The sequence below is a fragment of the Eptesicus fuscus genome, chromosome 17 (assembly GCF_027574615.1).
Source record: "Eptesicus fuscus isolate TK198812 chromosome 17, DD_ASM_mEF_20220401, whole genome shotgun sequence".
Lineage (NCBI taxonomy): Eukaryota > Metazoa > Chordata > Mammalia > Chiroptera > Vespertilionidae > Eptesicus > Eptesicus fuscus.
Window position 1 is genome coordinate 38932006 of NC_072489.1, and position 26551 is coordinate 38958556.

At 50.8% G+C, this 26551-nt stretch overlaps 1 protein-coding gene across 1 annotated transcript in view; it reads right to left on the reverse strand.

Annotated features, from left to right (window-relative positions):
- Positions 1 to 26551, reverse strand: part of SORBS1 (sorbin and SH3 domain containing 1) — a 217063-nt gene that overhangs the window by 19821 nt on the left and 170691 nt on the right. The window contains exons 16-24 of the mRNA XM_054728616.1: positions 24328 to 24377; positions 15391 to 15563; positions 13411 to 14883; positions 12682 to 12767; positions 9564 to 9731; positions 5769 to 5815; positions 3054 to 3168; positions 2793 to 2918; positions 880 to 1071 (exon numbers count right to left, since the gene is read on the reverse strand). Coding sequence (XP_054584591.1) covers positions 880 to 1071; positions 2793 to 2918; positions 3054 to 3168; positions 5769 to 5815; positions 9564 to 9731; positions 12682 to 12767; positions 13411 to 14883; positions 15391 to 15563; positions 24328 to 24377 — 2430 coding nt within the window. The remainder of the gene's footprint in view (positions 1 to 879; positions 1072 to 2792; positions 2919 to 3053; positions 3169 to 5768; positions 5816 to 9563; positions 9732 to 12681; positions 12768 to 13410; positions 14884 to 15390; positions 15564 to 24327; positions 24378 to 26551) is intronic.

A 26551-nucleotide genomic window follows, 5' to 3' on the forward strand; every position in this document is an offset into this window, starting at 1 on the left:
GCAAAACATCCAGTTGAAGTCCCTGTCATATAAAGTAGAATGTGCTGCACAATCTCACACCCTGTGCCCACAAGATCACAGGAGGTGGGCCTTGCCGGGCAGAGGACCTTCCAGCACCCATCTCCTGGGTGAGCCCTGGGCGGTCAGAGAGGAGAAAGTGACAGGGAGAAGAGAGAGGACCATCCACTGTCACCCGGCCCCGGGCCTGCTCTCCTTCCTCCCGACAACCCACAGTGGCAGCAGGCGGGGCTCTGGCAGGAAGTCGCCCACATGCCTCTCCCGAGCTCCAGGTCCTCACTTTTCTCGGCTTTGGGGAAGTGGGGATTTGAAATAATTCATGTTTTAAAACCAGTTTGCTCATAATGAATGTTCAGGAAAGCAAACGTTTTTTGATAAACCTCTTTCCTTCAGCCCAGTGCACACAGACGTGTTATACGTTACTTTTTAACCTGGTCTCTGCTTGCAAAGGATACTCTGGGTCTGTATCTTCTGCAGCCAACCTTGACCAATGTGGTGACCGAGGACCGACTGGGCACGTAAGAACAGTGGAGGCACCCCGCCCGCTTCACTGGGTACGCCCGGCACCGAGTCCTGGACCAGCTATAAAGGCTCCGATTTCTCTCCCTCTCATCACCTTATCCCAGAGCAATCTCCTTAAGCTCTCCCTTTTCTCCAACCAGGTGTGTGATAATATTCCTCCAACCAAGCGTGTGACAAGTGCTATTTGTATGCATGAAGACAGGCCCCGGTGTGTATACGCCCCCCTGCTGGGCACGGTTCTCAATCATAGGCTGAGGAGCCACCCTCAGGGGGCTGTGCCCTCAGCACCGAGGGGCTGTCACGCCGACTGTGAAAACCCGTGACGAGACGCGTAGGTACCTGTGGGCTCACGGTGGCACTACGACTTGGGGAGGAGTAAGGCAGGTCGATGTAATCCACCGGGTTTTTCACCAGTGGCCTTTTGATCACGTCCACGTAGGTGATGGGGAAGATGCCTTGCCGGGTCGTCCCCGGGATCCTCCCTTCGTACCAGTTCTCGTCCACCTGTCGGAGCAGCGTGATCCTCTCACCCTGTAAGACACAGCAAGGCACGGTCAGTGTCTCACCATGCCCCAGCACCCTGAGGCCCTGCCTGCACCCCTCGCTGTCCTGCTAATTTAGCACACTCTTTGCTCACATAAACCTTCCTTGCTAGACCTGCAGAGAATTACTATCACTGGGATGGAGATGCTCCCAGCAGTGGAGCTACCTGGATGCTGGAGGTTGAGCTTGGCCTGTAAATATTTCCGTAAAGAAGGTCAGACTCACTCCCCCAAGCTAGCAGGCAAATGGAGTGTTTTCACTCACTGATTGCAAAACGGACAGATATGCAAACTTCTTCTCTAAGGCAAAGGTTTTTTGGGAGGGGTTCTCCTTTTTCTTCCTTTTTATAACTCTATTTTTTCCTGTATCATTATAGAAAAATTAAAACACAAGCAAATGTAAAGCAGAAGTAATTGTTACCTATAATATTATCACTTGAGGTAACTACTGTTAATAATTTGATATATATGTACTTCCCAGATTGAATTCTGTATCTGTGAATTGGACTTGCACATATTTTTTTTCTTATAAAAGCTGAGTATGCACTGTATTTCCCTTTTCCAACTTGCTTTTTTTATACTTAACAACATGTAGTGAGCCTGGTTCTTTTTCAAGAAAAATAATGCTACATTTCTAACAGTGTTGGCAGCGTACTGGACCGCTGTGGGATATCCCATTGCACATGCACGCACCGATTCAGTTGCCATTCACCTGACGCTCGGCACCTGGGTTGCTTCCAGTGTTTCTTTTTTTCTATGAGGGGCTCATCTTTATCTAAGGCATGTGCTCACTTTCCTCAGTCCTCAATGAAAGTAATAACTTTAGTAAGCCAGAGAACTTTGACAGGTAAAGTGTTGGAATTCCTGGGAAGAACATGTCTCTGCCAGCTTAATTATGTTCAAAATACGCAAGCTAAACCCTGGCTACTGTGGCTCAGCTGGTTGGGCATCGTCTGTGAACCGAAAGGTTGTTGGTTTGATTCCTGGTTAGGGCTCAATCCACGGTAGGGAGCACGCAGGAGGCAGCCAGTCAATATTTTGCTCTCACATCGGTGTTTCTTTCTCTCTCTCTCTCTCTCTCCCTCTCCCTTCCTCTAAAAATCAATAATAATATAAAATAAGCATGCTAAGCTCCTCAAAGGCAATAATGGATGATAATAATACTGGCATCATCTCCTGCTTACTGAGTACCAACTAGGTGCTAAACGTTGTTTCATGTAATCCTCTTGCAACAGCTCTAGGAGAGCCACTTATCTTCATTTTACCTATCAAGAAATGATGGCTCGGAAAAATGATTTAACTCCCCAAAAGCTGCACAGCTGAGAACCTGTGACTTTTGGCTTCACAGTTTTTCAAAGTTCTCCTGGTGTCAAGACTTGCTTTTCTCGACTAGGCCAGAACCTGTGATGTAAAACCTAGTCACCTACACAGCGCCTATCACATCATTAGGTGCTCGACAAATACCAACTGAATACAGTTTATAAAAGGTGGGTAAGATTCCAGAAACACTGTCTGTAGCCAGTGAACTCGATGTAGTTAAAACCGAACACCAGCCTAGGGTTTATTTTTAAAATTATCTCAAAATTACCCAGTTGTGCCCTTCATGCACCTTTGACTGGTACATCTTTAAGGGGTCGCTGCCCTGCAATGCCACCTGCCATGAGAACAGGGCCACCCAACAGAGCCCGAAGCACGGGTGAGCGGGCTTACCTTCCTGAAGGACATTTCTACTTGCGTATCCCCATTGAAGTTGAACTTTGCAATAGCTTCTCCGTATTCCAAAATCTGCACTGGTGCCAACTTTTTGGGCTGAGCCTTCTCCGCAGGAGGAAGAAGCTGAGAAAGGAAAAGAGGTAAAAGGGAAGAAAGTGGGGATGTGAGAGGAAAGGAGGAAACAAAACACAAGTTCTTGATAAATAAATGGCCCTTTGGGCACGACCGGCTTTTCCCTAGCAAAAGGGGCTGCGGTACCTCGATGTAGGTGCGCGGGAAGATGCCCACCCGGCCGTGGTGCTCGCCTTCGTACCAGTTCTGGTCGATCTGCTTATAAATGTAAACAATGTCTCCCTTTTGCAGAGGCAGCTCCCTGTCAACAGAGGGTTATGCATTTTAGCAGACGTTTCAATGCCTGTAAGGTTAAGGCGTGTAGTTTTTTAGCAAAAGACGCTAAGTGAGGCCAAAAGGACCACATGACACAAGTGGGGCTCCATGTTTGGAAGTGAGAACCCTACGAGGCGGGAAATTACATCATCTTTGGCATTTTTCTGGGCTTTCGGAGGCTGGATGCTAACTTTCAAACTGACCAGTTCTTGAAAGTGCTCAGGAGCCTATTAGCTTGTGGTGGTTTCTCGAAGTACTTTTTGCCAATGCTGCGCTATGCTCACGGTTTACATAACACCTAGCAACACACTCACTAGTCGTAACTGATGTTCAGTCAATGATGACAAACGTTTCCTTCTCAACACTTTCACTGCCTTCCCTACCCTCTTCTCTGCCCTGCTGAGGCATGCCTTCATTGCTTTAAATTATCATCAAGTTATTTCTCCGATATCAATATCCCCGATTGTTCCATCCATCTCACCATCCATCCATCAACGTGCATTAGAAAGGCTCTAAAATTAGGCAGATCTGGGTTCAAAAGCCAGTTATACCATCTACTAGCTCTGGAACCTTGGGCGAAATACTATCTCTGAGATACTTTATTAAAATAGGAGCTAACTCAGAGTTGTTGAATTCAGCAACAAACTACAAATAAAACACCCAGCACAGTGCCTGACATGTAGTTAACACTCAGTAAATGTTAATTCACTTCCGCCGAAACCGGTTTGGCTCAGTGGGTAGAGCCTTGGCCTGCGGACTGAAGGGTCCCAGGTTCGATTCCGGTCAAGGGCATGTACATTGGTTGCGGGCACATCCCCGGTAGGGGGTGTGCAGGAGGCAGCTGGTCGATGTTTCTCTCTCATTGATGTTTCTAGCTCTCTATCCCTCTCCCTTCCTCTCTGTAAAAAATCAATAAAATATATTTAAAAAAAAAAAGTTAATTCACTTCCTTTCAGCATAAAGGGATCTTGGAAAGAAAAGTAGATTTTCAAATGTTCTTCATGCCCCTTTTCCAACCTCTCCATATCCATCCCTTAGTTTGCCTCAATAATGATGATGTTAACCTCTAATCAGGACTCCCTTTAAAAAAAATAGAGACAATACGATAACATAAAATGAGAACAAAAATTGTAACTTGAAATTTTCTTGAATTGAAAACACACACACGTAGATCTTTTCCATTTGTGCCACACCAACCGCCGGGGAAGAAAAGTCTCTGCCTGCAGTCTGGAGGGGTGTGCCTGCTTTGCCCTGTGCCAGGAAGTCCCATGGACGTGAGAGATGCTGGCTGAACAATGGGGCCACATCTGGAAAACCTTACACAAAGCCAGGGCTGTGCCGAACGAAGGAACAAGGCAGCCTTTGTGGTCTCTCATTGGTAGACGGGACTCTAACCCGAAAGAGGCCCGTGAAGGGATCCGGGCATCTGTCTCTGGGAGAAGGAATGTGTTTGGCCAGGTTTTGGCCATAGTCCTCCTTGGGATGTTCTGAAATCACCCTCCCTTTACACCCAACCATGGACACCCGGGGGAGCAGGACCCTTGGCATAGCCACGGGTGCTGGGGGTCTGCAGGCCCAACGAGGCCACCTACGTGACTTGCAGCTGCACAGGCAGGTGGGAGCCGCAAGGGCCCCGCTGTTAAGAACTCTTCTGAGTAACATACTACGGGGGAGAGAGAACCCAGGGACCGCAGACAGTTAAGCCGAGCCTCCTGCAGGGACGCTGCTCTAACTGGCTTTGCGGCAGCGGGCAGGACGAAGGCCGTCGGGAGGGAGGCGCCCTCTCCGGGCCCGCACTGTGGGAAGTGGTGACAGTCCTGTCTACCTCCGATTTCTCATCTGTTCTATCTGACAGGGTTGCTCTTAAAAAAACAATTGTTTTAAGACTTTAAAAAAGGAAATCTAGGTAAATGTAATATTGTCAATACGATACCATTCACTGAATACTACATGGACCTTTCTTAATTAAAAAGAAGGGGGATGAAGGTGTCTACTTGATTAAACTGAAGTCTGTTTTATAAATCTTTGTTACCCTCTCTGGTTACATCAAGAGAGGCAGCTTTATGCCCATTTTACAGATGAGAAAATTTGAGGTGGGAGAGGCCATGGCCACAGAGACAAGAGTGGCAGTCAGGACTCCAAAGCCCATATTCTTTCTGGGACATAATGCCACCGCCTCTTGTTAGCTGCTGAGCCAAAGGGCTGGAGGCGTCATGACAAACACACCCCAGCACCAGACTGGGGCCCAGGTCCTGGAAGTCGTGGCCTGGTTTGTGCTGGAGATCGCGGCCCGGCAGCCTCCACACAGCAGTTCCCGTGTCTGAGGATGGGAGGTCTCCCTCATCATCAGACGTGGGGCCTCCCACCAGCCGGACAACGGGATGGCTGCTGGCCACTGCTGCCCACAGAAACTCTGTGCCACAGCATAATATAGCGCAAAGTACTCGGAACAGTGCTCGGCACACGGCAAACGCCATGAACGACTGGTTTTCATCATGGTTACTTCCCCAGCTCTTCTCTCTAAGTGGACGTCTGCGTTTAGAGAGGCAGTTAAACTGACAGACAAATAGGACCGGTGGCACTTACTTCAGTGTCTGAGCTTTAAAGTCAAATTTGGCTCTGGCAGGTCTCATCTAAACACAAGAAACAATGTCAAGTTAAAAATCACAATTCACGAACAATGGACAGGACACATTTTCACGCGTTTCCGGAAAGCAAAGCAGAAAGACGCAATCTAACCAGTTCATTCTGGGGTACACATCTGGGCAGGATTCCTCTCGTCTGACCTCAGCCGAACACTAGGTGGATGTTTGGTCAGCTACGTCATGCATGAGACTCTCCCTAAGGAGGCCAGATTTGGGGAGGAGGTGGTGACAAAAGTCCCAAAGCTGACGTGCTAGTTCCCCACAGCTGACCATGGCTATGAAAAGCAAAACAAAACAAAACAAACTAATAAAAAACGAAAAGGGAGTTAGCCAGAAAGTCTTACTGTGTGGGAATTGTGACTGTCCTACGCTTACATCCTCTGTTTGCCTGACTTCGATTACGACCTGCAAGTGGATGAAACCCCAGTTCACCTCTCACGTCATCTTCAACTCCGTCCATTTCTCATGGCCTGTGATCGCCCACAGCCAGATGCAGTGGGCCCTGCGCTCATTCTTTCTCCAAGGCTCCCCTGCCTGTCGGGTGGCCCTCTCCTTCCAGACTCCAGGCCTGGGCGCACCCTCAGCCCGTCTCCCCTCCATCCGTCTCCCCGCCTTCATCCGTCTGCCATGAAGTCAGCCAGCTTCCCTCTCCCTCCACAGCCCCGCTCAGGTCTGACTCTGGTTCACAGGCACAAAGCTTCCTTTGACTTCACTTCTCTCCGCTCTAATCTGCTGTCACTCAGGAGCACAAAGAACATTCCTCAAATGCTTCCATCACATCACTTCCTTGCTTTGAAGTTGGCTGAGGCTCTCAACTGCCCTCAGATCAAATCTCAGTTCCTAAGTGTTGCTAAGGCCTGTGGGTAATGTCTCCCCCCTCACACCTAATGGCCTTTATCTCTTATTACACTCTTCCCGCCAGGCAAGTCTGTTTGCTACACCTTGGCTAAACCACCTTCTTGGTCTGGAATTTTTTCATTTCCAATTCCGGCAAAAAGTTCCCCTTTACTTACCCCCATATGTATTTGCACATCTGTCTTACCCACCATTAAAAGTAGTTATTTTAACTAATTAAAAAAAAAAAAAGTAGGGAAGAGAAATCATGTGAGCAATATAGCTGCCAATATAATTCTGACCCCATGACCACCTGGTCTAGGGGAACAATGTGATGAAAATTAAATTGCACACTTCCTCTTCAATATTAGAGGCCATGGCCAAAGTACAGGGGAAATGGGCGACTCTAGGTGAGAAAGGTGGTACTGAGAAACCTCTTCAAGCTTTAGATCCTGACCCCTCAGTGAGACGCCCCATGTGACCAGGCTCCTCAAGCTGGGGTCTTGGAGGGATCTTCTTAAGGGCATGAATTCTCCACAGGAATTTTTTATTTTTCATCTTCATGCTGATGCTTCCATCCTTCTATCTACACACATGCATATTAGAGGTCAATTGAAGGATGACCTTACAACCAATGCTACACAGTTTCAATGCCTGCACTGTGTCTGTGACCAAGGGGCATAACTGAACAGCTGTGGGCAAATAAGAAAAGAACGGATGTGGGTTGATGATAAATGACAAGAGAAAATGACCAAAACTGCAAGGACAAACATTGCGGAGTGACTGCAATGAAAGTGGTGGCCACCCCTGACAGCTAGCGCCAGAACTGTGTGATGTAAATATTTGCACCAAACAGCGCCATCTGCACACTTGGGGTGGCAACTGGGTTCAGGCAAAGTGATATGACCTATCAGTTAAATGAATAAAGTTGTTCAGGTGTGTAGTTTACTGTTTAATTTGTGAATTGGCTTTAGGTCAAAACTGGGGGTTGGTGAAATTTCTTTTTTCATTAAAGGAAACCCATATATTACTCAACGTTGAGCAACACTGATTCCATTGATCTGCTGGGACGCATTACCTGAGTCACCATTGCTTGTACAGCATCTCCCTCTGTCTTGCTAATCTCCCTGGGGCCGAATGCTCTGGCTCTCACAGCGCTGTGCTACTTACCACAGCAGAGACACCCCTCCTACCACAGACACCTGTTTGGAGGGGCCTCTTCAGCTGGAATGCCAGCTTCCCACGGGCACAACCTGAGTCTTGGTCCCGCCTCCCCACAGGATCTTGCGCAGAACCAGTGGTCACCCAAAGTCTACGTGATGGGTCTGAAGTGTGTCTACACGACCCGGTGCCCTGGGACTTGTTGGTGTCTGTTTTCTCATGTCTGTCGGCCAACATCGAGGGCAGTGATTTTCAAAGTGTGGTCCCTAAACCGGTATCAACGACGTCACTGGGAACTGGTTAGAAATGCACACTCTCAGGCCCCTCGCCAGAATCAGACACTTTGTGGACGGAGCCCAGCCTCCTGTATGTTAACAAGCCCCTGGAGGATTCGAGAAGTCAGGTGTGAGAACCACTGCTGTGGAGGGAGGCAGGCGGGCTGGGCAGTGTGCCTGCCTGTCATGGTTATTCTACCCCAGTGCGTTCTCACGCCCGTGTGCTGTCTATCCGTGTGAGTGTGCAGGCCTCGGTGCGTTGGCGTGTTCCCATCTTCCTCACCACTCTCGAGCGAGCCCGCCCACGGAGGAGGATTAGCCACCACTGCAGCCTCAGAACAGGGTGGCTTTGAGGAGCTGGCACAAGAGGCCGAGGGGCGTCCTTCTCTCCAAACTGATCAACCTTGCGAACTCCTGCCTCTTCCTATGACCTTTTCCCCATCATGTTAGAGTCTCCGTCCCCTCTCTAGCTAACAGTCTTCTAATCTGGCTCCTCCTTTTCTCTACCTCTTCTTCCCAGACAATTTGACCACTAGCCAGTGTCACTCAAAAGATAGAAAAATAAATGAGTATTAACCTACTATGATATTGAAAGATGATAAAATTGTATATACTTTGGGTGTAACTCATTTCCATACCCCAAGCCCCAGACACGCAGGTCCCCAAAAGGAGCCAACTTCAGCAGGGCCACTGGAGGGTCACGTGGCAAAACAAACTCTGGCGCAAGAGGCAGCCTTGGCAGCACCAGGATTTCAACATGCCGACCTCAGGGGAGGAGGCCGGGCCTGAACAACATCACTTCAAAGGTTTGTGCTTGTCTGTTTTATAATATTAAGTTTCATAACCTCAGCTGAGAAATGTCAAAATTAAGGGAACAAATGAAATGCCTCTCACCCTCCATTGAGCTCATCCAGCTGCAAAACTCCTCAGTTTCCAAATGCGCCAGTGAGGCTGCTGGGCACTTTACCCAAGTACCACCGAGAGGCAGCCTGGTTCTCTGATAGTTCAATGTTAAGGGACTAGGTTTCAAGGTCGGTGTAAAGGATGCATTGCTAGCTAACTTCTGTGACCTAAGTTTCACTCCACCGTCTCTTAGAAGAACCTTGTCCTTGTCCACATCAAAGCTAATGCACAGGGACTAAGGTCGAAGGTTTCTAAGCAGAATGCACAGGCAACACGGTATCACGATGAAAGGCAGGATGTGGAGGACTGGACGCATGGAGGCAGCCGACGCTCTAGGCATGCAGAGGGTGTGTGCCAGCAGACCCCGGTCCCGCAGCCAGGCATGCTTGAACATACAGAGCACAGGACATGATGGGATTCATGTCCACGGACCAGCCACAGCGAGCCAAAGCGAGCCTAGGGAAGCCAGGATGACAGAACTAATTCGGCCTACAGCGGGCAATGCTGAGGGGAGGCAAATATGGCTTTGGGTCAAGCAGCAGATCGAGGCGACCAAAACAGACCTCTGACCCAGATTTCCTTTTTGCCGTATCGTCTATATTGAGGAGGTCCCCAAAGCGCTCATTAGTGATAAACTGATGGTGCGTTGGAATGACGCCCGTGTGGCGTCGAGCTGCAATATCGGCCTCTTCTTGCTCGCGCTTAAGTCGTCGCTGGTCCGCTAAAAGTTTCTGCCATGAAATTGCATAAAATGGGCAGTGAATCATCTGGTCCAGGGCATTGGAAAACTGCCAACAGAAACAACTGAGGAAAAGGTGCTGGGTCAATAGGAGGGAAGTTTAAGGGTTAGATGCTGGAAGGGCTTTATGGCCAAAACTACTATGTTCTGCTATGACCACCCCCCGGCGCCACTGTGGGAAGGAGACAACCCTGCACAGGAGAAATCGGGGGACACTGGGACACGGTGAAGGAAAAGTCCACACAGTTACACTGTCTGCAACCTGCTCCTGGTGCAGCCCAAAGCCTCCTACCTCCTCACGCGGGCAGCAAGGCCAGGTGACCCAGGTACATCCATGCATTCAGACGCATGCTGGGCCGGCGGCAGGAGGCTGGGAGTGCTGCCCTTACCTCGTGGGGCAGCGATGAGTTCCCACAGTTGTTCCCATGGTGGGACCAGGGCTGGCTGACTCCTCTACCCACATCTGACCTACTACACCTGCTATGGGCTTTTACTCTGTGGGGTCAAGGCCAACGAGGTCATTGTTGTGCTTCCTATGCCTGTTACTCGAAGATGCTTGACGGAGTGGAGCTGCCCATTTCAGCAAACAGCTCCTCTTCGAGGCCAGCGATCTTTTCTCTGGGCACAGTTTTTAGGAGGCCTCAGCCAAGGCTATGTTTGACTGACAGAGCATCAGTTACTTGCTATACTTTTAAACATAACTATTCCTTCATTAGGTGAAATGAAACTGAGTTTAATTTGTAGATTATAAATACAGAAGATAAACTAAGAATGATGGTACTTGGGTTTAGAAGAAATATTCTCCCCTAAAGTAAGGAAAGAGTCATCTATTTCTATTTTTAATGATCTTTTAAAATAATTAAACAATGTTGTATTTCCTCATTGCCTATTGAAATGACCCTATGGAATAGAACTTTAATGTGCTTTCCTATTTCAAACCAAACATACATTCTTGGGATTACAATTTTTGTAGGAAAAGCATTAATTATAACGGATGATTCCTACATTCTTAATAAAACACTTGTCTTTTTTCAGAAGGAAATGAAATACCTCATGTAACACCTAGCCCCAAATGATGGTGGGCCAAATTTTCCTATTTTCCCAGGGTCACAAATAATGAAGTAACGACTCACCAAAGGCCGTGGGATTTCCAGTGCTTGTCTTATTTAATCTCTTGTTGTAGAGATTAAATAAGACAAGACAAGGAGGCGCTTTGCAAGCACATGGAGCCCTAGTCTCCAGCTCTGCCTTGGGTATAAGGCAGCGTGTATGTGGCCCTGGCAACCACCACCCTCTCGCAGTCCCTTCCTGGATGAACAAGGGGGCGACTAGATGACCACGAATGTCCCTGCCAGGGCTGACGTGACCATTTCCTGAAATGCCACCATCATCAATGTCAATGTGAACAAGAAAGCATTTGCTAGAAACACGCCAACACTGGCGCTCCGTTAGCTGGGAAGTGGGAATGGACTGACGCTGAGGCCAGACCTCTGGTGCTCTGGCCCAGGTCACATGAACCCAGTGAAGGTGGCCAGGGAATGGAGCACTTGAATCTGACCTCAATAAACCCACCTTCCCCCTAGTTTAACCACACAAGCCAGTACCTGGGGAAGGACAAAGTTTCTAAGGGCCTTTGAGCAGTGTGATCCAGGAACCGAGCTGCTCACCTTCTGAATGTACCTCTTAATATACCAAATGGCTAAACCAACTGCGTAAAACATGCCTCCAGGGTGGCAGGCAGCGTTCTATCACAAAACCTTCCGTGCTGGGGGTTCGGTCTGCACAGCGAGTGGGAATGCCCTCCTCCACCACAGCTTCCGGCCTGCAGGGCGGCTCTTGAGGCTCAGGGATGGTGACGAGAACCGAATCCACTCTGTGGCCTCATGAACACTCACGGTGCCTGAGCTTTTCACCTTGTTATTACAAACTACTCTATGCATCAGATCCTTCCTCTTCTTTCTCCCCATGGACACGTGCCAGTGTCTTACTGAATACTGCCTGTGTTATGCCAGGAGGGGGGAGACCATGTCTTTTCTGTCTTTTGATGCACCATCCGGCTCTCCTCAAAGTTGGCCTCACCCGAAATCCTTAAGGAAAATCCACCCAAACCCTGAAACCACCATGAAACAGAACAACCAGGGACTTCAGACTTTGCAGAGAAAAGAAGAGCTGCGCAGACATGAACACCCTCCACCTCCTGCCGCCAGGCTCCAGCCGTTCCTCCACCTCTTCCCTCAAGACAGCAACAGGCACTGCAGCCTGTTTCAGCGACAGGACCCGTTCTCCTGGGGACGCAAAGCCTAGAAAGCACGCCTCGTACCGACCCTGTGCCACAACTTTCCCTGCCCTGTCAGTCATGCCTCCACAGCTGCAAGGAAAGGGCTCAGCCTGAAGCTCTCGGTGGGGGTTTCCCAACGTTTACTGGGGCATCTCTTCTTCTGAGTTCAAAGGCAACTTCAAATGGTTGCCTTTTAGTGACCACAGTATGGATCATGGTCATTATTCCTCTCCAGTTTCCGCTTTCTCCTACTGCTCCCTTCCCAACATGAACTGTGCTTGGTGCCAACAGAGGGATGGCAGTACTGGAGGAACATGTGAGAGGATTTCCCTAGAGAATAATAAGGCCGGGGTATGGAGGAGGGTGAAAGAGCAAAGAGCAATACAGGGTGGGCAACCTCTTCTTGGAACTCCCGGGGGGGGAGGGGAGAGGGGGGAGGCAACGTGGCATTCAGAACCCAGTGCCTTGGGAAAATCTACTTTAAGGGAACTGGATGAAAAGAGGCCTGATTGAGCCAATGTCATATAAAAAGCCACTTCTGACAAAGCGAATCTTTGCTTCCAATTGCGAGGCCACGTCATCTCTCTGGCAAATATCTGGGATGTTCACTTCCTTCATATTTTCATCTGCCCCAAAGCCAAGAGATTTTAGAGATGGCACTTACTTCTTTATCATCGTGACGCCTTCGGATGAATTCTTCTGTGGATTCCAAGTAGTCAGCTGGTATAAAATGTCTCGGTGATTCTGAATCTTCAAAAGAACAAAGTGGAATTAAAACAGGCAAAGATTTAGTGGGAAACCAAACTGGGAAAAGATTTCACCTTTCATCCATTCTAAATAGCAAGGTTTTTTTTACAGTTGTAGAGACCAGTGATCAATAATCAAATTCCGAACGAAAGAACCCTCGAATTCCCCCCACGTTTTGGATTCACTCGTGTAATACAAAACTCCTTAGAAGGCAAAAGGTGAGCAAAAAGAGAGGACCTTCTCGGACAAGTGTCCCTGCGAAGAGGCGTGCAGGATCTCACAGGGACACTGTACACACACACACACACACACACAGGGCCACCGGGAGAGGCTGCCTCTCAAAAAACCACGGTGAGTCGGGGCTGGCGCAAACTGCAAGGGGCACGAGGGTTCAAACGAACCAATTTCTCAGATGAGCTAAGCGGCCAATTTTTCTTTCGAAACAGTTTGGTGGTTAGTCTAGATGACATGGGGGCTTTGTTTTTGAAGAAGTGCAGCCACTACGAGCCATGAGTAATTGCCAAGCAAAACAAACAGAAAACAAAGGACGGACCAGAAAATGAGCACCAAGGGCACACAGGAGGAGGGGACAGAGCAAGCAGAGTGGAGACGGGGGGCTGAGACTGGGCAAATACACAAAGGCCACCTCCGCGGGATGGTCCCAGTTCACTGGGGGGGTTGTTGTTTCTGTCCAGGCCGTGGTCTGAGTACGGCACCGGGTTCCCGTTATCAAAGGCCCCCGGGCAGTCCTCGGGGACCGCGGGTCTCTCCTGAGGGGGCTCTGCGGTCCGGCCCAGCCTGGCCACGGCGTGTCGGGAAGACAGGCGCTTGGGCACCGAGGGCTTCCCCCCGGCGCGGGGCTCGTCCTGCTGGGGCTGACCGGGGGGGTCTGGCTTCCGGCCCGCCGGGGGGCCCGAGAAGTCCCCAGGGGCTGGCTGCCTGGGGTGCTGCTGGAGGGGCTTTTTCAGCCGGAAGGGGAGGGGGCTCATCAGGTAGATGTTCCTGAGGAGCGCGCTGCGGTCCCCTCTGCAGTCCGGGCGCCAGTCGGGCTGCCGGGAGGCCTGCTGCTCGTGCTTGCGGATGGTGGTGAAGCGGGTGTAGGAGGCCGGGCAGGTGCCCTTGCACTTGTTGAGGCGGTGTTTGGGGAAGTCTCCGTGAACGCTGCCGCCGCTGCCCTCCCTGCTGTCACTGGAGACGTTGGAGCAGTGGTCGAGCTCGTCGGAGCAGGTGGAGAGGGGCTCAGAGGGCGCCAGGCCCCTGAACCCCAAGGGGGAGTCCACCCCGCTGCTGCACGTCGGCGAGGCATAGACCCCCCCGGGGTTCATCCCGTCCACCTCCCTGGGCCGGAGCTTGGTGGACTCCAGGAGGGACTCGGCGGAGCGGGCTGCGGTCAGGCCGCTCCGGGACAGCACGGGCGTGGGGGACTTGCTCAGCCTGCCGGACAGGTCCAGGGACGGCATGGACCGTGACCGCTGGATCAGCTGCTCAAAGGCCGTGATGCGGGAGGAGACGGTGTGCTTGGGGATGTGCTCCGAGCCCTCCTGGCTGGGGCCCAGCTCGCCCCTGCCCAGGGCCAGGCTGCTCCTTTCGAAGTGGGAGGCGAGGTCCCGCACGCTGGAGGAGGAGGCAGAGCCCAGGAAGAGGCCGGCTCGGTTGATCTGGTGCATGTCCCGGTAGAGCATGGTGAACTGCATCCCCGCCTTCCTGGAGAGCGGGCAGGGCCTCCTGGCGCTGGAGCCGTACTCCTGCAAGCTCAGGGTGCTGCTGGACTTGCTGTCGTAATCCCGCCGGGAGCGCATGAGCAGGTTCTCGATGCTCCCACCCACCTGGAGGGGGAGCCCTCTCTTGGAACCGTTCAAAGAAACCGAAACACAAAGGTTCTCACAGCTCTGAGCCTTTTCCGACGGCAACAGGACACTCTTCTGTTCCTGCAAAAGAGCGCTGGGAGCGGAGAGCCTGGGCTTGAACTTGGAGGGGAGGATTTCGGAAATGCAGGCTTTTGCAGCAGACAGGGGTTTCTTGTGCTTACACACAGGGCCTAAGGCATTGCTAGTGTTAACCGTTCGGCTATGAACTGAAGATGAAGAAATCATGTGAGCATTCCCACCTTTACGATCCACTGGAAAGCATGCAGAATAAAATAAACAGACCCATTAGGTTAAAGCTGAAAGCTGCTTAAAAAAAAAAAAAAGGGAGAGGTAACATGCTCATTTGTCATAAGGTGTTTTTATTTTAAATTTCCAGTCGATGTCCAGAAGCAAAATAATCTGTGCTGCAAAGCAGGTGCAAAATGCAACGAAAAAATGGCCACCTTGCTAGAGTCAGGAAAGGCTAAAGCTCAGCTAATTTCTAAGGAAAGGGAATCAGAACAAAAAGAGAGAGATGCTTCAGGGAGAGCAGGCTGGGGATTAAAGGAGGAGAACTATTAATACCAGAAAGAAAAATGGCCGGTGAGAGACGAGGGGAGGGGACTCGGAAGGCTCAAAGGCCTGGAAGTGGACCTGCACAAGACAAAAGTGATTCCAGCAGCGGGAGGTTCACCCTGCCAACACCCCGGTAACTGTGGACGGGAGAGACACCCGACGACGGCAGACAGGCGCGAGGCCTGCAGGCTTCGCGGGGTTACCTTTCGTGGAGGCCGAGCTGGACGGGCGCTTGAGCCCACTGAGGCCCTGGAGAGGGATGTCTCCACCTTCCAGGACGCTTTTATAGATCTGCCTCTCATTCTCCAGGCTCCCGAGGTCGCCGGGAGCCCCATCGGATTCCCTCTTCACTGCGTGGAAGTTGGAAGAATATATACTAAGAACAACGTAATTTTAAAAGGAAGAGAGAAGAGGGGGAAAAAAAAAGAAGAATAGGAGTTAGTATTTTCAACATTTTTCTAGAAAGTACATTTCCAGCTGAGGATAAGAAACACACTTTCCGGCTTCCTAATCAAGCACCGCCCTTTCTAAGGAGCATTCCTTACGTAGAGGTCGAGTTCCACAGGCAAGGCAGGCCCCTGGGTGCCCCTTGTCCAGATAGTGAACTGCCCTAATTGAATGACTGCATTTGTGCTTTCACAGAATAACTGAGAAACACTGCTGGGGCAGGGGGCAGGAGATCAGATTAGGAAGTGGGGAGGGTGGGGCAAGAGATGCTGGGGCCCAGGTGCTGCACACAGGATGGGGCAGTCAAGAATATAGGTGGGGCCCTAACTGGTTTGGCTCAGTGGATAGTGTCGGCCTACAGACTCAAGGGTCCCAGGTTCGATTCTGGTCAAGGGCATGTACCTTGGTTGCGGGCACATCCCCCGTAGGGAGTGTGCAGGAGGCAGCTGATCGATGTTTCTCTCTCATCGATGTTTCTAACTCTCTATCCCTCTCCCTTCCTCTCTGTAAAAAATCAATAAAATAATATTTTTAAAAAGAATATAGGTGGGGGCTGGCTGTTGTGGCTCAGTGTTTGACTGTCGATCTATGGACCAGAACGTCATGGTTCCATTCCCAGTCAGGGCACATACATGGGTTGTGGGCTGGATCCCCAGTACGGGGTGTGTAGGAGGCAGCCATTCAATGATTCTCTCTCATCACTGATCTCTCTCTCTCTCTCTCTCTCTCTCTCTCTCTCTTCCTTTCTCTTCCTCTCTGAAATCAATAAAATATATATATGTATAAAAATAACGTAAGTGGAGCCTCCGACCAGTGTTGACAACTTTAAGTCCACCACTTGGATTAGTTTTCGGGGTTATTTCTCTTTGGCTGATGAAGCATTAAAATCAACCATGAAAAGAGGAGGCCCAGCTGGGGTGGAGCCAAGTGAAAGGGAACCTGGGCTCTCTATGCTCTCACGGTGCCAGCCACCTCTGCACCCCCTGCTTTCAAGATTCACACTCAGAACATGACGACATGTTATGAGACGCACCTATCGATGCATCCTTCACTCCCTGACACAGCCTTCACTTACTTTATCTTGTTGAAGTCCTGGGTGTTTTGCAAGTTACCACAAATCCTCTTTGGAATGAGGTGGGGCCAGGAAGAATGAAGAACACTCGCACACCGAACCGCCCCTTCCCGGAGTCCCAGTGTCCTGTGCCCTCGCCCGCGGACACACGGCCAGGTGCACGCACACTCACAGACGGGGAAGGACTCCTTCCCCGCAGACGTGCCCAGGCCTCGGCCAGGCTGCTGCTCGGTCCTACTGAGTTCCGTTTGCTGGAATTCTCAGCTCTAAAGATGTCAACAGCTTGGTGGGTTCTTCCTCCCAATATTTTATCATGAATATTATCATGTGCATAGAATAGAAATGCTTAAGGAGTTGTAATAGTGAACACCGATGTGGCCCCTCCCCCCCCGCCCAAGGTCCACTGGGCTGCATCTGCTTTATCCACATCTGTCCCCTGCCTTCCCTTTCCCCAGCGATCACGGCAGAATTCCTCTGATCCCCACAAACAACCCGGTCCTCCCTTTTCCAGAGGGGGAGCCCCACATGGAGCGACTGGGCCTGTGGAGGGAGCAGGCGAGGTTTAGTGGAACGGGAGGGCTGGACCCTGAGCCAGGACGCGCAGCACCAATGGAGCTCTCAGCCGCCGTTCTAGAACATCTCCCCACGACTGCGGAGGCAGTGCCCCCCCCCCCCCCCGCCCCCTCTAGCCCAGGCTCACACACCACGGAAATGGAATCTAAGGGAAAAGAGAATCAACCCTCACAGCTGAGAAATACAAGCAGGCGGGTGGAGTGAGTCCACAGAGCAGCCGGGGTGCTCTCCCCAGGCCGTGCCCTGGTCTCCAAGAGCCCACTGGACTATAGGGCCCATGAGGACACTCAGCATATATTTGCTGAATGAATAAAAGGTCACATTTTCTGAAAGCAAATTTGGCACATGCGATCTGATTAAGAGTATGTTTTGAGCCATAGCGATGGAAGGGTCCCGGGTTCAATTCTGATCAAGGGCACGCACCTTGGTTGTAGGGTCCATCCTTGGCCCTGGTTAGGGCGCATGCGGGAGGCAACTGGTCGATGTTTAGTCTCTTTCTGTCTCTCCCCTCCCTTCCACTCTCTCTAAAAATCCATGGAAAATACCCTCGGGTGCGGATTAACAACAACAACAACAAAGAATACGGTTTGATTGGTGAAATGCCGGACTTAGGAATTCTTCCACAAGTGCAAGAACTACGTCGCATTTACTTGGGGCTCTGAGCTCCTGACGTCAATGACCTCAGGCCATCGGAGCAGTGGGGAGAGCAGGGCTGCAGGAACGAGGCGGCCGTGGCCTGGGCTCAGGCGGGCTGTCCTGCCTGGTGCCGGGGCTCTGCCTGGAGGCCCCTCCCACCTGGAGACAAAAAGGCTTGGCTTTCCCAGGCGACGGGGCCAGGCCAGGGACAGGGCTGCCGCCCACGCAGCTCTGGGCCCTCCGGCTTCTGCCTGCAGGGCATTCACAGGTGTCCCCCGTTCTGACTGACCAAAGCCACCCACTCTAGTTAGCGAGGGGAGGACCCTTCAGGAGACTGGCAAGCTGTCCATGCCGATTGAGACCAGTGCAAGTCATCTAACCTGGCGTTCCCTTTGAACTTCCTAATTGCAAAGAAATCTGCCTTTTCGAAACTTCCCTTTCGCCATCCACCCTCTCGTTCTGGCTGCAGTTCCCGATTTTGTCCTTCAGCTTCAGCCGTGTCTCCTCCGTCCATTCCATCCGCAGAAAGACCCATGGACAGGCGTCCTTCAGGCTTGCCAACCAACAGCTGTGGGACCGAGGTCGCTTTTGTGAGAGGAGCACCTCGAAAGCTCTGGTTTGGGGTGACCAGACCTCAGCACAGAGCGACCCCGACAGTGGCTTCTACCCTGCTGTCCTTAAACTGCCGCAGCCTCAGCCAGAACATCCGACCCACCTCCCCTCGTTCCTCCTAACTTCTCGGCCATGACACCGGCTGCTGACCTCACACCTCCCTACCTCACCCGCTGTCAGAACTCACCCCCCCCCCCCCACAACGCCACCCCATTTTCTGGCTTTATTCCACCATTATCACCATTTTTTCCTGCTTCCCACCAGAATGACAAGCCCTCAGCCCTCAGGAAACCTCTCAGGATGGACTTGCTATGGCCAATTGTTTTCTTTCTGATACCGAAGCCGACATACTTTTTCCAGATGTGTGACACTTTTGCAACTTGTTTAAAAACAACGTCTAAAAGCTCCGGTACAGTGTTTCTAACCCAGACCTCCTCATTGGAAAGACAGACACCATTTGTCCATTGTACCAAAGGGGAAACTGAGGACCGGAGTGGGGAAGGCATCTGTCACAGGTCACAGAGTTGCTGGGTCTGCTGTGTCGGAACAGATCAGAGAGGGTGAGAAAAGTACCCTCAGTCTGGCCGAGAAAGACCGAGTCACCAAAACGAGCCAGGCCCAGAAGCTCGGCTCTGTAGCCCGGGCGGAGCGGTTTTGGGCTGAGGAAGAGCAGGCCAGCAGGAGGCAGTGCCGAGAACGGACCCTCTGACCCTCTGGCTAAGAGGCAGTGCTGGCTGCTGAGTTTCAAGGGGATTCAACAGAAACTCACTCGAAGAACAAAGGGAGAGAACAGAGCAATCATTTTCGGGCCGAATGTTTCCAATGTGCTCACCGGCCGGGTCGGGACTCCAGCCTGACTCCAGCAGGCAATGTGAGCAGTGGAGGCAAACCCGCTCACTTTAAAAACCTGGAGACAACCTGATTCTCTCAGCCTCAATTTCCTTCATCCACCAAACGATTAGGTGCGGTGAGACTGTCCAAAAAGTTCACCTTCAAATCCCTTATCTACATAGACATTCCTTTTGAGATACATACACTCAACTGCCTTCTAGACAGCTCCACTTAGATGTTCCTCAGGCATCTTAAACCCAACACATCCCAAACCAAACCCAGCTCCGTTCCTCCACCTCCCATCACCCAAGCCAAAGAGCCCAGAAAATCAACTCCTTATCCCCCTCCTGGCCCTGCCAACTTCAGCACATTTTGCTTACTCCGTCCTGACACAGCTCACATTAATCCCTTCCGTCTCGACCTCCCTGGTCCCCACCTCCCACCACTCGCTGACACCTGTGCAGTAAGCACACCACCCCCGCCCCCCCCCAGGCTCCACCCCATTTCCCTCCAATCATTTTTGCAAACTACTGCCAGTGATATTTCTAGAAAAGATCTCACCATGTCATTCCATGGCTCATTTTATTCATTCAACAAGTATTTACTGGGCACCTACTACATCTCCATCACTCTCTTAGGTGGAGACTCAATAAGGAACAAAACAGACAAAAAAATTCCAGCCTCATGGAATCCACTGTTCAAAACCATTTAGTGTTTTCAGGAAGAAACAAAAAGTAACAGTTTTCAACTGGCTATGGGAGAGGGCGTCTAGACAATTCGGGGAGGGCAGTTCATCTTCTAGCCTTTCGTAGCATGAAGGTAAAAACAATTTACCTTTTCTATTTGTAATATAATGTTATTATTAATCACTTTTTATTTGCTGCTCCTCTGTAAAGCGAACCTTTCTTCCTCCACGAAACAGAGGTGTTCCCTCCCTCCTGGTCCCATCACTGCTGGTCCGCACTGGATTCTGATGGCTGTTTACAAGTCTGCCTCCCATTACACTTGGTTTTTCCCTCGAGGGAGGCAGTTTAACTGATTAACCTTTGCACGGCTGGTGTCTAGCACCTTTGTTCAATGAATATTAGTGGAATAAATGATTCCATAAAATTAAATGCCTACACACACAGAGATTTATGAGACATTTTTAAGTCCTGGGAAGTTTCTAATATCTCATCAAGTTCTCCAGGCAATGATTTGTGTTTTGATCTTAAGTTAGATTAAGGGGAAAGGGTGTTTTTTTCTAGTGCACCATCACCACTTAGGAAAGCAGCAGCTTGAGTGCCACCTGCTGGCCAAATAGAGTAAAGCTCTTTGGTTAGGCAAAGACTGTATTCGAGCTAACCAATGCTGAAATGCTAAGCAATGAGGAAGAAGAGCAGGCTACACTGTTGATTTATAGATCTGGTAATTCCACAGAAATAAAATACAAAATTTGGCATACATTGTGATCACAACTATAAAAATATATTTTCTGAGAGGAAGGACTGGTAGATTGTATTAGGATATTGGAACAAGGGGTGAATTTCTTCCTCTCTGTTCCCAGGTCCTTTTAATATTGTGATATGTAATCAACTTAATTAATAAATTTCTAAACTAAAGCCTCTCCAGGATATGAAAGTGGACTCAAAGCAACACCATCACTTCTCCACTGACCCCAGTTTTGCACCTGGGCCACTGTGATTCCTCTTTCTTCAGTCCTTGGGTTAAGTCAAGTCTTTGCCAATGTTTCTTTCAGCAGGTCATTCCTGCCCCTCGGGTGAAGGGAACCAGATTCAATCCACAAGTTGCCGGCCTTGGTGCTGAGTTGGATTCTAGTTAATTAAGACGTCCAGATGCTTCATTTACTCAGCAAACATTTAGTGTGCACTTTCCTATGCGTCAGGCACTGCACTTAAGCTGGCTCCTCACCAATTCCAAATATAGGGAAACCTTATTCATTTGAGCAAACCGGGAGAAAACCAAGCCCGAATTTCTGGTAAATTCCCAAATGGTCGAATAGCAGAAGGAAAAAAACCTCATCTATCCCTGCCACGTATTGCACGTGAGCTAGGGTAAGGCTGGAAAAAACAGGTCTTGGAGACCTGTTCCGATGACAGAAATAAGAGCGCTGGGTAAATTAACACATCAAATAGCTTTATGCACACGAATCCCCAGAGTCTGACAGCCATTTGCTCTTTTCGGCATTAGGCCCCTCAATCCTGCTAACACGATATTACAAATAGTTGCTTAAATGGTTTTCTCAGTCATTTGAAAGACAGTAAATTATGGGAGGCTATTAGTTTATTGTCAGTATGGTGCAGGGAGAGCGCACTGCCGACACCAGTGTCCCGGCCTAGAACTTGACTGCTAGTCTGGTCGGAGGAGGCTGCAGTGACATGGGTGTCACACTGCCTGCTTCCTCACTGGCAAACTGCGGGTTAAAAAGAATGCCTGGTCCTGGAATGCTGAGGACCAACTGAGGTGAATTACAGAAGCTGCTAAGCATAGTGCCTGGCACACAGTAAATGCTGAATAAGTCGTTCATTTCACCACTTTGTTTAAGACCTGTGTGCCTAACTGACAGACTGGGCACTGCTTTCTTTTTCTGAATACTCTTAGTCCTTAATCTTCCCCCTTCCTTCCTTCCTTCCTTCCTCCCTCCCTCCCTCCCTCCCTCCCTCCCTTCCTCCCTCCCTCCCTCCCTTCCTTCCTTCCTTCCTTCCCTCCTTCCTTCCTTCCTTCCTTCCTTCCTTCCTTCCTTCCTAATATACTTTTATTGATTTCAGAGAGGAAGGGAGAGGGAGATAGAAACATCAATAATGAGAGAGAATCATTGATTGGCTGCCTCCTTCACGCCCCCTACTGGGGACAGAGCCCGCAACCCGGGCATGTGCCCTTGACCGGAATTGAACCCAGGGCCCTTCAGTCCTCAGGCCGACGCTCTATCCACTGAGCCAAAGTAGCTAGGGCCCACTTTACCTTATTATTTACTAACATTCCTTTTTTTGTTTTACCCCCACACTACTAAGGGACAGTTATGCTCCTATTTATTACCTAGCATAGTGCCTTGGTCCAGGGAAGCTAAGGAATTCACTCAGTTGGCCACCTGAAACAGCCTTATTGTCTGTGCATTTCAGGGAGCGGGATGGGGCGAGGAGGTAGAGGGGAAGACCGGGCAGCAGGCTTACATTATGCAGTCCTGGGACCAGCAGGGCAGGGAGAGATCTGGTCCAACCAGGCTTTGGGCAGTCAGGACCGGCCAAACCTCCTGCCTCCTCTCCTCCAAATCAGCCCCAACCCATCCCCCAAACCTCCTGCATCCTCTCCCAGACTTTGTCTCAGAGCTTGGCCATGCAAAGTGACAAGCTTTATCGCTGACCAACAGGTGAGCTGAGGGACCAGGGAGAGCCTGCTGGGAGCTGGGGCCTTGAAGAGCCCTTCATCTGCAGATGGCCTGAGGTCATCTGTGGGTTCATTTCTGGGACCTGGAGGACCTGGGACCGGTCATCCTTGGAGCTGAAGGCATAGTTCAACCATCTCCTTAAAACAGAGTGAGCCTCAGAGCCCAGGATGGGTGGAGGGGCAGCCTGATGATATAGGAGAACTCTGATTCTTCTCTGTCACACCGGCGGCCGGATGACCAACCCAACAGGGAGCCCAAGAGACGATACCGACCTTCTCAAAGATGGAGCTGTCCTTTAAGATAGGAGACTTTCCCCCTAACTGCTGTCCTAATACATCGTCCCAATTTCTTCTCAGACTCTGGGGTCTGTTAATCATCACCATTAATATACACATTTATAGAAGAAATATTAATAGATCTGGCTAGAGATCTGGTCACTACCCTGAGAGGATGAAGGGTATTTTCCAATGAAATACTCCAATCACAGTTAATCGACTTTCAAATGAAACTACTCTTGCAAAATGCCCAAGTGACCATACGGTTTGTCACACAGATCCATACACTCAGCATCCAGAGCAAGTCAGGCTTCGGTCTGCACAGGTGAGCTTGGCTACTGTGGATCTGCCCACCCCAAATGGAACAGGTAAAAGCGCTGCCGCCCCTTCTTGTCGTACTTTGAAGAAGAAGATACAGACACAGCGGTGATGAGGTGAGGAGCTGCTCCCACCAGAACAAACTCCCAGACCTATGGGTGCACCCGGCACGACGGAGGTGCAGTCCTCGCTCTCGAGGAGTTTATCATTTATGAGAGTTATACAAACACAGTAACACAATTCAGGCACAGCAGCGGAAGTCAGGGTCCTAACGGGTCCTAACCTGAGACTGGGCACAGACAGGCTCAGCTAGGCCTTCTCATACAGGCTCAAATGCTGGTACTTTACCGTGTGTGCAGGGGCAGGCAGCGCTGACCCATTTGCAGCTGGGAAAACAGCTGCATGGCCAAGCTCTGAGACACAGTCTGGGAGAGGGTGCAGGAGGCTTGGGGGATGGGCTGGGGCTGATTTGGAGGAGAGGAGGCAGGAGGTTTGGGAAAGGCTGCCATGAAGAAGTGAGTGAGGTGTGCACCCATCACCCAGGGAGAACCCCAATGAAGCCACATCTCTGAGAAACAGACAAGTGAGCCCCGTTTCGGCCCCATCTTTCCCGGTGACAGGTCCAGGCCAAGGACCCGAACGCCACCCTCAGCCCCGCACAAAGTCACACCTCCCCCCACAAGAATCAGCAAATGAGGTTAACTTTGATCCTGAACGCATACTAATCTGCTCACGTTCTAAAGGTAAAGGTGACAACACAGGAAAAAGCTTATCAAGGTTAATATGAATCATCACAAAATTCATTTGGAAGAGGAGGAGAAAACGGAAGGAAAAAAATTGAAGACCAGAACTGAATTGCTATTTATCACCCAACTGTACATCATTCAAAGCCACTAGACTGCTGCCTGCACACACACGTAGGTCCGAATCATAAGCTTCTCCCGTTTAGACATTCCATACAGTGAGCCGTAGACACAAAGTGGCGACTTACTATCCAGGAGGCTCTGAAGACATGTCCGGAGTGGGGCTGACTGCTGAGCTCTGTAAATGTCAAAAAGAGAAAGAAAGAAAAGTGTATATGATTTATTTTGACTCAGATGTGCCAAGCCAAGGGGCGTCCCTTTCGCTTCCTAATTTAGCCAGGGCCTCTGGGCGGAGGGGACCTGGCTGGAAAGGTCTCAGGGCCCGGAGGGAGGGGTCCTCTTTGTCTCTGGCCTTGACCTCCCAGTGGCTGCATCGCGGCTCCCCGGGTGGGTCAGGAGATGGCCTCCTGGGCCCACTGGGGGACAGGCCCACCATGTGGTCAACATGCATTAATGGCATAGCACACCCTCCCTCAGCGTACCCCAACCCTCAGAGCCCCTGCCAACCCACTGCAGACTCCTTCATGCGCCCCAGATGCCACATCCAGAGAGAGGGTCACCCAAAACTTTAGGTACAGAATGCACAAAAATGCATTTTAAAAGACCACACTGGGTTTAGATGTTTGTCTGCCCCCGCAGACTTCCAAGTGCAAAAAGGGGGAGAAATGCAGATTTACAAAAGCTATTAATGACCACCTCAGCCTCAGTGGGGAACACTTTATAAGGTTACAGACCACTGTGCAAAAGGAGGAAAACAATCGAGAGCTACATGCAGAGAAAAAGCAACACACTGTGTAGTTTATTTAGAGTTTCTGTTATCTTGGAGAGAAACAGGCAAAGGCTCTTAAAAATAATGCGGTGGTTGAATAAGTCAATGAAAAAGTTAACTTTTAAAGATGTTCCTATCTCTAATACTGACCATTACAAGGGAAACAAACTACCTGGAGGGGAGCTATTCGAGGAAAGGGAACACCAGGAAAAAAGGAAGAGACTGCGAAGGAAGGAGCTAACGTTCCTCAGGGGCTCAGCCCCCTGCCCTCTGCCTGCTGGCCTGTCACTTCTGAGGGCACCTCCACCCCAGGAGGCCCCCACCCTCTCTCCCCATACTCCTCAGAGAAGGCACCCCTCTTACCCGCACATTCACCCGTCCAGCCCTCTGCCTGCACTGGTCTCCCCTGCCCACCCTTCCTCCGTGAACCTGCCCTTTGGCCTCTGCCCCGTTCTGGGTCTTCCCACCTCTGTGGAGATGCCCTGGTCTCCAACGTGGAAAAGGTTTGCGCGACCCTGCTGAGCCCTCTGGGAACACCCCCCTCGCCTTCCTCCATGATCACATTTTTAATCGGTGTGTACCCCTGGGGATTCCAGTTCCTCTCCCGTTCACCGCTCAGCAGCCTCCAAAGCTTTTAGAAACCCCTGGATTATCGACCCCATTGGCCTTTCCTCCGAGTCTAGCGTGGGGGCCTCTCTGGGGCACTGGGTCGTGCTCAGGCCGCTCCTCTCGCTCCACCTCTCGTCTTTCCTCCTACACCCCGGGAATGCTCTCTGTCTGACCCTCCCCTGCTCTGCTGCTGCCACCAGCATCCCAACAGGTACTTATGGGTCTTTCATCCTTTCAATGGGACTCTCCCTTCCGGCTTCCACCTGCCCCCAGGTGGGCTGTCTTCATCTGCCCCAGGATGTCCACCACCACCTCTCCTCAGGGGACTGCACTGCCTCTGTCAGCCTCTGCCCGTCTCACAGAACCTGGTCTCACACTCCAAACTGCATATTCCCTATGTGATACCCAACCAACATTCAAAACAAATGCCTTCACACTGCGTCCTTCACCTACCCTCTGCATGACTTCCTCCCATCGTTCTTCCGTGACATACCGATGTCCCCACGGCTCCCGCTGTCTGGACAAAGCGCCCGCGCTGTCTGTTCCCATCCTGCCCCCCACCGTGGCCGCAGCGGTGACCCCGCTTCCTTTCCTCCCCTGGGCTACGTCCCTGGCACTCACATGGCTTTTGGTGCCCTCGTCACTCATGCTGGTGGTCTGACCCTCCTTGCTCTCCCAGCTCTGCTGAAGCAGAACACGACCCATTCACATCCCACGTTCCCTGCCGTGGTCTGCGGCCCTCCCAGCCTCGAGCAGAGCCCACATTCCTTCCCTGTTTCCTGTAAAGATCCGCTTCCCTCTAAGGGTCCCTCTTGTTTCTTCAAGGGGCCCTAGGAGCGGCTCTCCAAACACTGGGTGTTTTCCTTCCGCGGGGAGCCGTTTCCCTTGGACACTCTCTCTGACCCGCCTTAGTAAGCCACGCTTTGGCACCGCTCCACTTAGAAATGCCGGTGCAGGTGGAGTTTCAAACGCCT